The sequence below is a fragment of the Sciurus vulgaris genome (genome assembly GCF_902686455.1).
Source record: "Sciurus vulgaris genome assembly, chromosome: 14".
NCBI classification, from domain to species: Eukaryota; Metazoa; Chordata; class Mammalia; order Rodentia; family Sciuridae; genus Sciurus; species Sciurus vulgaris.
Window position 1 is genome coordinate 26396204 of NC_136475.1, and position 12509 is coordinate 26408712.

The window sequence follows — 12509 nt, forward strand, 5'->3', positions numbered from 1 at the left end:
GGGCGGGGCGAGTGAGCGCGCAGACGCGCCGCGGCGTGAGGACTGCGGGGAGCTGGAGGCTGTTTGCTGCGCTTGGGAAGGCCATGGGGCATGTAGCCGGGGAGCTCGGCTTGTCGCTGCTGTGGCTGTGGCTGCTGCTGTGCAGCTGGGGGTGCCTCGGGAGCGCCCACCTGCGGGCCCCACCGGATAAGATCGGTAGGCCAGAAGGGGTGGCGCGGGAGGGCACAAGAGCGTCGTGCGCCCAGGTCCCAAAACCAGGATTCAGGCAGGGCGTGCAGGTCGCGCCTTTTGCGATTCACACCTGTGGTTGGCTTTCCGTCTTCCGAAAGAGGGATTGTGCTTCCTAGGTTTGGAGAGATGCCCACTTGAAGCATGGACTGTGATGGGGACCAAGCGTCCCTGCAGCTCTAGTCTCAGAGGCCTGGGGCTGTGGGGAGGCCAGGGTCCTCATTGCTGCCTTCCTTTTTGCTGCACCTTCGGGAGGCCAGTCTTTTGGCCGGTCCTGGAGCGTCTGGCTTCTCCCGCTCCTTAGATTTCAGGCTCACGTAGACACGGTACAGGGAGCAGTGCAAACGAGCTGACCCTGTCTGCTTCCCTTGTTAGGCTGAAACACCCTCTCTCCACTCCACTTTGCTGAGGTCGGCCTGCTCGGAGGCCCTGGGCTTGCCCAGTTTCTTTACCTCGGACTGCTGCAGCTGCCGAAATAATCAATTCTCTCTTGTTTCAGTCTCCTTGGTTTTTTACTCCTGCTCCCTCTACCCACCAATTAAAGCTGTGTTATTCCGAGTCATTAACCTGTCTACATTGAGTCTACACTGAGACAAAGAACAAAGCTAGGCAAAAATGGCGGCCCCTTTATTTAAAATGCATCCATGAGTTGGACACGCAAGAGTGTGCAGGCCCATTGGTGCCTCCACAGACCTGTGAAAATCTTTGGGCATCTGGAAGAGAATTGAATTAATGTCAGTGTGTAACTTAATCTACCATTGCATTTGACTGGGAGCAGCTTCTGTCCAGATTCTGGGAGTTCTATCTTCAAAACCCTCCTCTCCAGGCTACATTGTTGGTAATAGCCTTGGGTAACCTCTGTTATTAGTATGTGACCTTTTGAAGGCAAAACAAAAACCACACACTGGTAAGAGAAAAAAGAAAAAAACAAAAAAACTTCCTTCTTTCCTCTCATAGCAATTATTGGAGCTGGAATTGGTGGCACTTCATCAGCCTATTATCTGCGGCAGAAATTTGGGAAAGATGTGAAGATTGACCTCTTCGAAAGAGAAGAGGTGGGGGGTCGTCTGGCCACCATGACTGTGCAAGGGCAAGACTATGAGGCAGGAGGTTCTGTCATCCATCCTTTAAATCTGCACATGAAGCGTTTTGTCAAAGACCTGGGTATGTAATTTTGGTCTTAGAGCTAAGCAGAATTCTGTGTGACCATCCCTGGATATTTTTATCATGGGGAGAACTGAAACTTTTCTGCCTTGTTTTTTGTCTTTTTCAAATAAGTAGATGAATGGTTTCCTTCACTGTCCAGTTAGCTGTTGGTGCTGTCTTAGGTAATGGGATACTAGTTATCTGTATCTTCTGTTATCTGGAATTACAGCCATGGGGCAGAGGTAAAGATGGCTGAAGTTGTCAGTTCTTAAACTTCTCAGTTTGTGCTGAAGAATCAGAGAATGTTTTGAGCTAACAGAGACCTTAGAGTACTCATTTTACAGCAGAGGAAATGAGACCCAGTGGCTTGGAGTGTCTGACTTAAAGTTGTTCACACGGTATGGATACAGACATGTGCTCAGTGCTCAGGACATTTCATTGCTGACCTGCCAAGCAGAAACTCTGGACAGGTTGTGGAGGAAGTCTGGCAGGCCTCTGCAGGCTCTTTCTTTAGGGAATATTGTGTAATTTTGGCCTCCTTCCACTTACCTGAAAAATCCAGTTTTGCAAAATAAGATTCGAATTGGAATGGGAGTACCTCTTTTCTCTCAGCTACCTTCCACATCACCTGTGGGTACTTCCTGTGCTTCCATCTCTTCTGGGACTAAGAATAGCCAGTCTAATGAAGATACATCAGCATGATCTTCTGACCTGTCCCCTAGGGAGTCTGCTTTTGGACATTGCAGTGAGTGTTAGTGTATCATGCTTTTATAATAGAGCTCCTTCACTGTATTTCCTGAGAATTGACAAAAGCCCCCAATTCACTCACTTCACAGTGTCTCTGGGACATACTCTGGATTATTTTCTTTCATTTGATCAGCCTGGAAACCATTGACTCAACTCCCCTTTCTCTGTTTTTGCAGGTCTCTCCACTATTCAGACTTCAGGTGGCTTAATGGGAGTGTATGATGGTGAGACTCTGGTGTTTGAGGAGAGCAGCTGGTTTATAATGAACATGATTAAACTTGTTTGGCGCTATGGATTTCAGTCCCTCCGAATGCACATGTGGGTTGAAGATGTGTTGGACAAGTTCATGAGGTAATTTTTCCCACCCTTCCATTAGACCTTTTAGCTTGATGAACTTTAGAAACAGTTCTGTACCTAACTGCAAGCCCTGTTTGTAAGATTCTTAGGAACACTGTTTTGTAGAGAACATGCAAACCATTGATCCTGTTGGGAATTGAAGTTGTAGTTTGTTTTTCTGCTTCTGAAATGTACTTCACAAATGCTTCTCGAGTGTTGCCACTCTTAGATGTTTTATAAAAATCAACTCTGGTTGGGTGTGGTGGCCCATGCCTGTGTTCCCAGCAGCTTGGGAGGCTGAGGCAGGAGGATCGAGCGTTCTAGGCCAGCTTCAGCAAAAGTGAGGCCCTGTCTCTAAATAGAATACAAAATAGGGCTGGGTTATGTGCCCCTGAGTTCAATCCCTGGAAACTGGAAAAAAAAAAAAAAAAAAAAATCCTTGAAATTCTCATGACAACTTTTGCAGGTAGGTACTGTTACTGGCTTCTTTCTACAGATGTAGAAGGTGGAGGCATCCAGAGGTTTTAAATGTACAAGCTCACCCACCTGGTAAGTGGTGGAGCTGGAGTTACCCGGTAGTCTGGATCTAGAGTCTTAGTGTTAGTACTGTGCTGGTGTGTAGATGATTGAAAAATTATAAGAAAACTTAAATTAGTTTTTTTTTTTTTCTTTTCATTTATTTCCTTTTTTTTTTTTTTTTTTTTTTGAGGTGCTGGGGATCGAACCCAGGGCCTTGTGCTTACAAGGCAAGCACTCTACCGACTGAACTATCTCCCCAGCCCCTCCTTTCTTTTTGTCTACCTTTCTGTCCTCAGGGATTGAATTCAGGGTCTTGCACATGCTAGGCAGGTTGTGTTATATATCTAGCCCCTTAAATGAGTTTTAATAGTGATATGATATTTCAGTGAGCCAGCAGCCTAAATTAGAATATCAGGCTTGTGCCCTAAGAATTTAAATTTCAATATTAAATGCCAGCAGTCTTGGGTAGCAAGAATATAGTTTACTCTTTTTCTGTTTTATGATTTTCTATATTTTCAAAAGCTCCTTCCTTCCTGTCTCTCTCCCCCTCTAAGTGCTAGGGATCAAACCCAGGGTTTTGAGTATGCCAGGCAAGTGTTCGACTAGTGAGCGACAGCCATAGCTCCTAGGTTGTTCTGTTTTTGATTTTGAAAAGAATTCCCATCTCAGCTGGGCGTGGTGGTGCATGCCTATAATCCCAGTGATTTAGGAGGCCAAGGCAGGAGGATTGCAAGTTCAAGACCAGCCTCAGCAACTTAGCAAGTCCTGTCTCAAAAAATAAAAAGAGTTGGGGATGAAGCACAGTGGTTAAGCACCCTTCAGTTCAATTCCGACTACCCCTACTCCATCAAATAAAAGAAAAAAATAGAAAAAGAATTCCTAGAGTTTTTGGTATTATTGCTTTCTCTCCATCTTTAAAAAATGTTTTTGAAAATTATAGCTGTATAGTTATATATAGTAGTTGGGTTCATTCTGATAAGCTCATACATGAGTAGAAATCAATTTCAGTTCATGATTCCCCCCTTTTCCCTCCCCTTTTTCCCTTCTGTCCTCCCTCCCCTCTCCCATTCTCCTTCCTCTACTCTACTTGACTTCCTTTGCTTATCTGTTAATTTATATTTGATTGATTCTTTATATTATCTTATCCTTCCTTCCCCTTTTCTTTTACTTTAGCTTCTGCATATGAGAGAAAACATTCGATCTTTGAGTTTCCAAGTTTGACTTATTTCAGTTAGTATGGTATTCTTCATTTCCCATCCAGTTATCAGCAGATATCATGATTTCGTTCATTTTTGTGGCTGAACAGAACTCCATTTTTTTTCTTTCTCTCTCTATATATATTCACACCACAGTTTCTTAATCTATTCATCTATTGTTAGCATCTAGGCTGACTCCATAACTTAGCTATTGTGAGTTGTGTTGCTATAAACATCGATGTGACTATGTTGCTGTAGTATGCCAATTTTAGGTCTTTTGGGAAATACTAAAGAGTAGATAGCTGGGTCATAAGGTGGTTCTATCCCCAGTTTTTTGAGGAATCTCCATACTGCTTTCCAGAGTGGTTGCATTAGTCTGTAGTCCTACCAACAATGTCCAAGTGTTCCTTTCCCCCACAACCTTGCCAACATTATTATTATTCCTATTCTTTTTTTTTAAACGAGTGATTGAACCCGGAGGTGCTTAACTACTGAACCATATTCCCAGACCTTTTTTTTATTTATTTTAATTTATTTTTATTTTTTTGGTATAGGGGATTGAACCTAAGGGCATTTTACCATTGAGTCACATTCCCAGCCCTTTTTACTTTATTGTTTTTTTTTTAAGAATAAAAGGAGGAGGATTTATTGAAGAATAGAAACAGGAACAGAACTCAGATAGTGTGAAAGGGGACCCAATAGCAGGTTTTCCCCCCTCTTTACTTTTTATTTTAAGATGGGGTCTCACTAACTTACTTAGGGCCTCCTAAATTGCTGAAGCTGGCCTGAACTTGCAATCCTCTTGCCTCAGCTCCCTAGTCTCTCCCCAGCCCTTTTTTATATTTTATTTTGAAACAGGGTCTCACTAAGTTGCTTAGGGCCTTGCTAGTTGCTGAGGCTGGCTTTGAACTCATGATCCTCCCACCAACCTCCTGAACCACTGGGATTTACACGTGTGTGCCACTGTGCTGGCCTGTTGTTCCTATTCTTGATTATTACCATTTAGATGGGAGTCAGATGAAATCTTAGTGTAATTTTGATTTGCATTTCCCCGATTATTAGAGATATTGAACGTTTCGTCATATATTGGCCATTTGTGTTTCTACTTTTGAGAAGTTTATGTTTAGTGCTTTTGCCCATTTATTGATTGGGTTATTTGTTTTTTTTGTTAAATATCTTAAGTTCTTTGTATATTCTAGATATTAGTCCCCTATTGGAGGAGTAGCTGGTCAAGATTTTCTCCCAATCTGTAGGTTCTCTCTGCATGCTCTTAATTGTTTTCTTTGCTGTGCAACTTTTTAGCTTGATGGCATCTCACTTATTGATTCTTGGTTTTATTTCATGCACTCTGAGGGTCTTATTAAGGAAGTTGGTGCTTTTACTTATGTAATGGAGTGTTGACCCTATGTTTTCTTCTATCAATTGTAAAGTTTCTGATCTAATTCCTCAGTCTTTGATTCATTTAGATTTGAAAGAGGGGAGTCTAATTTCATTTTTTACATATAGCTGTCCAGTTTTTCCTGCACACCTTCCAGCCTTTTAAAAAGACTATCTTTTGATATATGTTTAGTGCATTTGTCAAATATCAGATGGCTCCCATCCTTTTTTTTTTTTTTTTTTTTTTTTAGCATAAAAGAGTAGCATTTAAGTGAGTAGAAAAGAGACTGCTCCTGCAGGGCAAAAAGGGGACCTGATAGGGGTTGCCTCCTGAATGCAAAATGTAGTCTGTGGGCTTATACCACTACTGAATAGACTGTCCTCAGTCTTTGACATTTGTTTGTATAAACTGGTCTTTATGTTGCTTCATACATCTGTTTCTTTTAGTAAGTCAGTATCATGTAAGTCTTGTTTTGATGCTTTTTTTCACACTGTAAAACAGTTGGAGAGCTGAGCATGGTGGTACATATCTGTAATCACAGTGATCCAAGAGGCTGAGGCAGGAGGATTGCATGTTTCATGTCAACCTCAACAACTTAGCAGGGCCCTAAGCAACTTAGTGAGGCTCTATCTCAAAGTAAAATATAAAAAAGGCTGTGGATGTGGCTCAGTGGTAAGTGTCCGTGGGTTCAATCCCTGGTACTAAACAAACAAACAACAACAACAACAACAAACTGTTGGAGAGAACAATGGTCTTCAGCCAGCATGTGACAGTTATGAACAGTAGTGAAGGGCTGGAGATGTAGTTTAGTGGCAGGGTTCTCGACTAGCATACAGGTAAGCCCTGGATTTAGTCCCCAGTACCACAGAAACAAAAGCAGAACTGTGGTGAAATACTGATGACTTTGTCCCTGTCAACATATCTCCCCCTCCCGTCTGCAGTAGGGCGTCTTGTTTTAGTTTTACTGCTGTAGCCACTCTGCTTCCTGTTTCATGATGTACTAGTTGTTAAAGATTTTAAATATCCTACCATGTTGGGGATATTCTGGCATGTCACAAAAACCGCAGAAGTTGGCAAAGGGAACTCTATAATGGCTGATTCCCCTTCATTTCAATTGAAGCAGTAATCTTCAACCCTGGCTGCACATTATAACCACATGAGGGTCTTTCTCCCAGCCAAGTACTAAGTAGGCCTTACCCTCCTTAGTTTCCAAGATCAGATGAGATTGGGCACATTTAGGGTGGTATGGCCATAGACTAATGCTTTTGTTTTTATGTTTTTTAGGTCCTGGGAATTGAACTCAGGGTCTTTTGTGTGCTAGGCAACTACTCTATTATTGTGCTGCATCCTGAGTCTACATGGGTTCTTTCTAAAATATGAATGCTGAATCTCACCCCAAGATTTTTTATGCAATTATGCTGGGGTAGGGATTTGAGGTTCTTTTTTTTTTTTGGTATTAGGTATTGAACTCAGAGGTGTTTTACCACTGAGCTACAGCCCCAACCCTTTTTATTTTTTATTTTGAGATAGGATCTCACTAATTTGCCGAGGGTCTTGCTGAGTTGCTGAGCCTGACCTCAAACTTGAGATTCTCCTTGGAAGGCCTTAGCCTTCAAATTATTGGGATTATAGATGTGCACCACCATACCTGACGGGGCATTGGTATTTTTAAAAGTACCTCGAGGGCTATGAATGTAGTTTAGTGGTAGAATTCTTGCCTAGCATGTGAGTGGTCCTGGGTTCCATCCTGAGCAACATAAAGCGTACACACACACACACACACACACACACACACACACACACCACCTCAAGTGAATCTTATCTGCAGCTTATTGGGTTAAAATGTACAATTGAAAGATAGTTTTCAGTTTTTCTTTCATTAAACAGTATAGAAACTAAAAATTCTAGCTTAAAAATATTTTTTTCCTTCTTTGGAAATACATGGCAGATCCAGGTGGTCCCCTTACAAGGGGCTTATGTGATCTGCAGAAACATTTAGGGCCTTTGCTAACCAACCTGGGGGAGGCATAATATGCTTCCATTTTAGTGTACATAGTGAAGCCATGTGACAGAAGTAAACTTAGAGGTTTTGAGCTTATGGTAGGCAACAACCTAGACCCCAGTTCTGAGCATTTATTTATGCAGTTCTTTTGGTAGGGTGCCATTCTTTTCTCCAATGTCCAACTTCTTATCTCAGCCTTTTCAACATAGCCTTCCCCTAATCTCAGTCACCATGAGTCAGTGTTTTTGACTGATAGTAACTGCACAATGACTGGAAGGTAGTAGGTATTCATTCTGATACTTGTTGAATTGAATTCTCAGGTCCACTGATGGCTTGCTTTTTTTTTTTTTTTTTTTTTTTTTTTGGTGCTGAGGTTGAACCCAAGGGCACTTAACCAGTGAGCCACATCCCCAGTCCTTTTTTTTGTGTGTTTAATTTACAGACAGGATCTTGTTGAGTTGCTTAGAGCCTCGCTTATTTCCGGAGGCTAGCTTTTCCTCCTCCTGCCTCAGCCTCCTGAACCTCTGGGATTACAGGTGCATGCCACCACACCCGGCTCCCCATTGATGACTTTCTGTTGAGATATCTTGGATTCTAGGCTAGGTTTAAATCTCCTTCTTGTCTCTAACACTTAGTTCATTTCTGGGAACATGTTAGATCCCTTATGCATCTTTATCTTAGCTGATGGAACTCACAGTAAAAGGCTTTATCAACACTCTCCCTTTCTTTCAGCTACTTCTGACAGGTATTTTGAGTCTATCTTGAATCCTATTAACCTGTAAATATGTCCAGAATTCCACCACTTCTCACTACTGCAACTACTTCAGTCCAAACCACTGTACTCTTTTGTCTGGATTCTTGAAATGGCCTGCTGCAGTAGGCCCAGTAAGGCTCTGAGATGTTCGTGTCCTAATCCCTGGAACATGATAAAAGGAATTTGCCAATGTGATTATGTTAAGATCTCGGGGTGAGGAAATTATTTTGAGATCTAGGTGAGCCCAGTGTAATCACAGGGATTTTTACAAGAGGGAAGCAGGAAGTTCAGAGTTGGATAGTGGGAGATGTGATCCTGGAAGCAAGAGGTGGATGATGCTAGGAAGGTGTGTGATTCCATGAGCTGAGGAATGCTGGGGACCTGTACAAACTGAAAAAGGCAAGAAGAGAGATACTTTCCAATTTCCAGAAGGAACGAGCCTTGGGAACACCCTGGTTTTAGCCCAGTGAGACTAACTTTGGACATTTTCTTTTTTGCCGCACTGGGGATTGGACCCAGTGACTCTCTACCATTGAGCAACAACCCATACCTTTTAACTTTTTTATTTTGTGACAGGGTCTTATTAAGTTCCCCAGGCTGACCTTGAGCTTGTGATCTTTCTGCTTCAGTCTTTCTGGAATTACAGTTGCTGAGATTATAGGTGCCACCACTCCTGGCTGATATGGCTTTTTAACCCGCAGAACCATATGATGATGAATTTGTGTTATTTTAAGCCACTAAGTTTGTGATAATTTGTTACAACAGCTCAGGGAAACTAATACACCTCTTGAATCATCTCCTTGCTTTATTCTTGTGCCATTATTTTTTTCAGGAGAGCAGCTAAAGGAATTCTTTTGAATTCTAAGGCTCTCCATATTGTTCCTCACTCAGAAACCTTCAGAGCTCTCTATTTCATACAGTAATAGCCAAAATTTGTACCATGGTATGGAAGACCCAACAGGTTTAGGTTTTCTCAGTCTTTTTCATTTATTATTTGTTGTACACTGAACTTTGAATCCTCCTGCCTCAGCCTCCTGAGCTGCTGGGATTAAAACTGTGGATCACCGTGACTGTCAACTTCTTTTGCTTTAAATAGATATTTTCTTGAGTATCATTTTTTCTTGTTACTTTTGTTATGTATTTTTTGAGTTATTTTCTAACAACATCTTAAGACAATCTTTATGGTTAAAAATAAACACGCTTTATTATTTTAGTACCAACTTACACCATCAGGGCTTTGTAATTTCCCCTTGTGTAGCTTGTACAAAGTCTATCTTTATATATGATAATCCCATTAGCACAGTTTTATAATTGTTGCTTTATGCAGTAAATGAGATAGGAGAATAAGAGTTACAAACAAATAAGCCTTCAAACTGTCTTTTATATTTACTCATGTAAATGTCTTTAGGTGGTCTATTTCTTCATGTGGATTAAAGCTTTTGTCTAATATTCTATCTCAGCCTCTTTTTTTAACTTATTGACACATTTTAGTTACTCTATATTTTAATTAAAAAAAAAACCCCAAACATTGACAGTATATTTTTGATCTGAAATGGTCCCTCTGTTAAAATGCCAGATGCTAGCTGTAATTCTGGCTTTAAAACCCAAACTTCACATTTTTTTAAAAAAATATGTTTTAGATGTTGATGGACATTTATTTATTTATATGTGGTGCTGATAATCAAACCCAGGGCCTCACACATGCTAGGCAAGTGTTCCACCACTGAGCCACAACCCCAACCCCTCCATACGGTTCATAAATAAAAAATTAGAACTAGTTGCCTTCATACTCCAAACAAGCTAGCCTCGCTGAAGAGAAGAGGAAAGGGATGAGGCCTGAGCGAGGAAGCTGGAGGATCTTGGACATGTGGCTATGGGACAGTTGGCAGAGAAGTAACATCACAGCCATCTGAGCACTCCCCAGTGTCATTGCCACCTTTTGGTAGGAGTAGGGTCCTGTGTACCCTCCTGTGCTCAGTTCATTTTGTTTCAGGAGGCAATAAGTTAAGAGTCAGTTTAGCTTTGTGTGTGTGTGTGTGTGTTTAATTCTTTTTAAATATACATGACAGTAGAATATATTTCGACATTTCGTACATACTGAGTTTTGGTTTTTGACTGAAGTCAGGGAGCTTAGAATAGTGAGCCTTGATCCAGCTTTGTCAGAATGAGACCCACAGTAAGGCACAACCCAGCTCTGGAGATCAGGGAGTCAAAGGCAAACAGGGTCCAATTCTCAAGAATAAGGGATGTGAATTGCAATTCTTACTCCCAGGATGAGGAAGGGTCTCAAAAGCAATAGAAAAGATACCCTAGAGAAAAGAGGAAAATAAAACTATCCCCTCACTAATAAAGGGTATAACCAGCTTCCCCTCTACCTAGGGATGGGCTGGTTAGAATTTGTTTTTGTTTATTTTTTTGGTACCAGGGATTGAACCCAGGGGCGCTTAACCACTGAGCCACATCCCTAGCCCATTTGGTATTTTATTTAGGGACAGGGTCTCACTAAGTTGCTTAGGGCCTCACCTAAGTTGCTGAGGCTGGCTTTGAACTTGAGATCCTTCTGCCTTAGGCTCCTGAGTTGGTGGGATCACAGGTGTGCACCACTATGCCCAGCTAGAATGTTTTGAAAGCAACTGTTGACAAAGGAAGAGGGAGGACACAGAGACGTCTCCTTTCCCCTGCTCCTTAGCTCTCTCTAGGGCAGGAAGTGACCCTATGAAGAAGGCTGGCTAGTTCCTTGGCTTTATGGATTAATCTGGGAGGCAGCTGGGACACTGGTTCAGTCTTTTTTTTTTTTTTTTTTTTTTTTTTTTTTTTGGGTGCTGGGGATCGAACCCAGGGCCTTGTGCTTGCAAGGCAAGCACTCTACCGACTGAGCTATCTCCCCAGCCCATCAGTCATTACGTGATGGTTGTTATCCTGCTCTTTGCCCCTTCCCCAGCTGTCATGTCCTCTGAACTCTCAGTTTCTTCCCAGTCACTGCTTTCATCTTGTATCAGCTTTCCAGTTATGAATTTGTGGGCCATGTGCAAAATGAGGTAGGCCTAGAAGATATGCTGTTTATCTGTTGCGTTCCCATCATGACAAGTAGTAATCAAGGAAGGCAGGGTAGAGCTTCAGTGGGTACACCAGGGTGCAGTGCAGCATCCAGAAGGGCAGGATGACCAGTTGAGTGATGATAAAAACAGTAGCCCAAACCCTGAAGATGTTGTTGCAGGTGTTTTTCCATCTCATGTAGTTAAGCTTCGTGGCTGACTATAGTCTGAAGAGTCATGCACAGCCATGATGAGAGTTCCCATTCAGAGGTAATTGGCAAAACAGCAGAAGCTGACTGAGGTAATTGGCAAAACAGAAGAAACTTGCCAGGCATGGTGGCACATGCCTATAATCCCAGCTGTTCAGGAGGCTGAGGCTGGAGGATCACAAGTTTGGAGCCCATCTCTTCAACTTAGCTAGGACTTAAACAACTTAGTGAGACCCCCAACTCAAAATAAAAAAATTGTTAAATGGCTCTGGGTTCAATCCCTGGTACCGTGACCCCCAAACAAACAAACTTTTGCTTGATATCAGAGGCAATGCTGAAGAGCAGTGACCAGAAGAAGGAAAGTTCAATCGCGTGGTGCCAATACTGAGAAGGGATGGTGCTCTGTATGGGATATCCCTCCCAAACTTTCCCCATGTCATAGAACCAGGGTTTTCCCACGTGATGGCCATCCCAGCAGTGAAACCAGTCAGGTAAAATGTGAATCAGAACTTCCTGAGGAGACTGGGCTGGTCCTGGTTGGGCTGGTGGTGGAACCAATGCTCTCCCTGGCACCCAGAGAGCCACTCTGCCAAGACAAAGGCTCTGTTTCTGCCTAGTTGGGTCGCTTGCCACTGGTTGGGTAGAAATGCTCCACGGTGGCGTTGGGAGGTGCCGAGTTTTTTCCTTTACATTCTGAGGGTGGCAGTGTGTAGCCTCATAACTGGGAAGGGACACACGTGAGAGGTGTCTGGTTCTTTTGAAGTGCTCCCAGCTCCTAAGCTGGGAGGGGAAGGAACTGCAAAGTCAGGGAACTTTATTCTGGGTCTCAGTTTCCTGGGAATCCCTTTCCTCTAGCTTCCTAGTCAGCCTGTTTCTCTAGGGCAAGTCTGCCGGTGTTTCATTTTCTGTTTTTTGTTTACTTGGGAATGCCCTAATTTTGCTTCATTTTTTTTTTTTTA

The 12509-nt window shown here is 42.4% G+C and overlaps 1 protein-coding gene across 1 annotated transcript in view; it reads left to right on the top strand.

The window, feature by feature from the left end:
- The window catches only part of PCYOX1 (prenylcysteine oxidase 1), a 24453-nt gene continuing 11944 nt past the window's right edge, over positions 1 to 12509 (top strand). The window contains exons 1-3 of the mRNA XM_079110855.1: positions 1 to 195; positions 1186 to 1392; positions 2298 to 2472. Coding sequence (XP_078966981.1) covers positions 84 to 195; positions 1186 to 1392; positions 2298 to 2472 — 494 coding nt within the window. The 5' untranslated portion in view covers positions 1 to 83. The remainder of the gene's footprint in view (positions 196 to 1185; positions 1393 to 2297; positions 2473 to 12509) is intronic.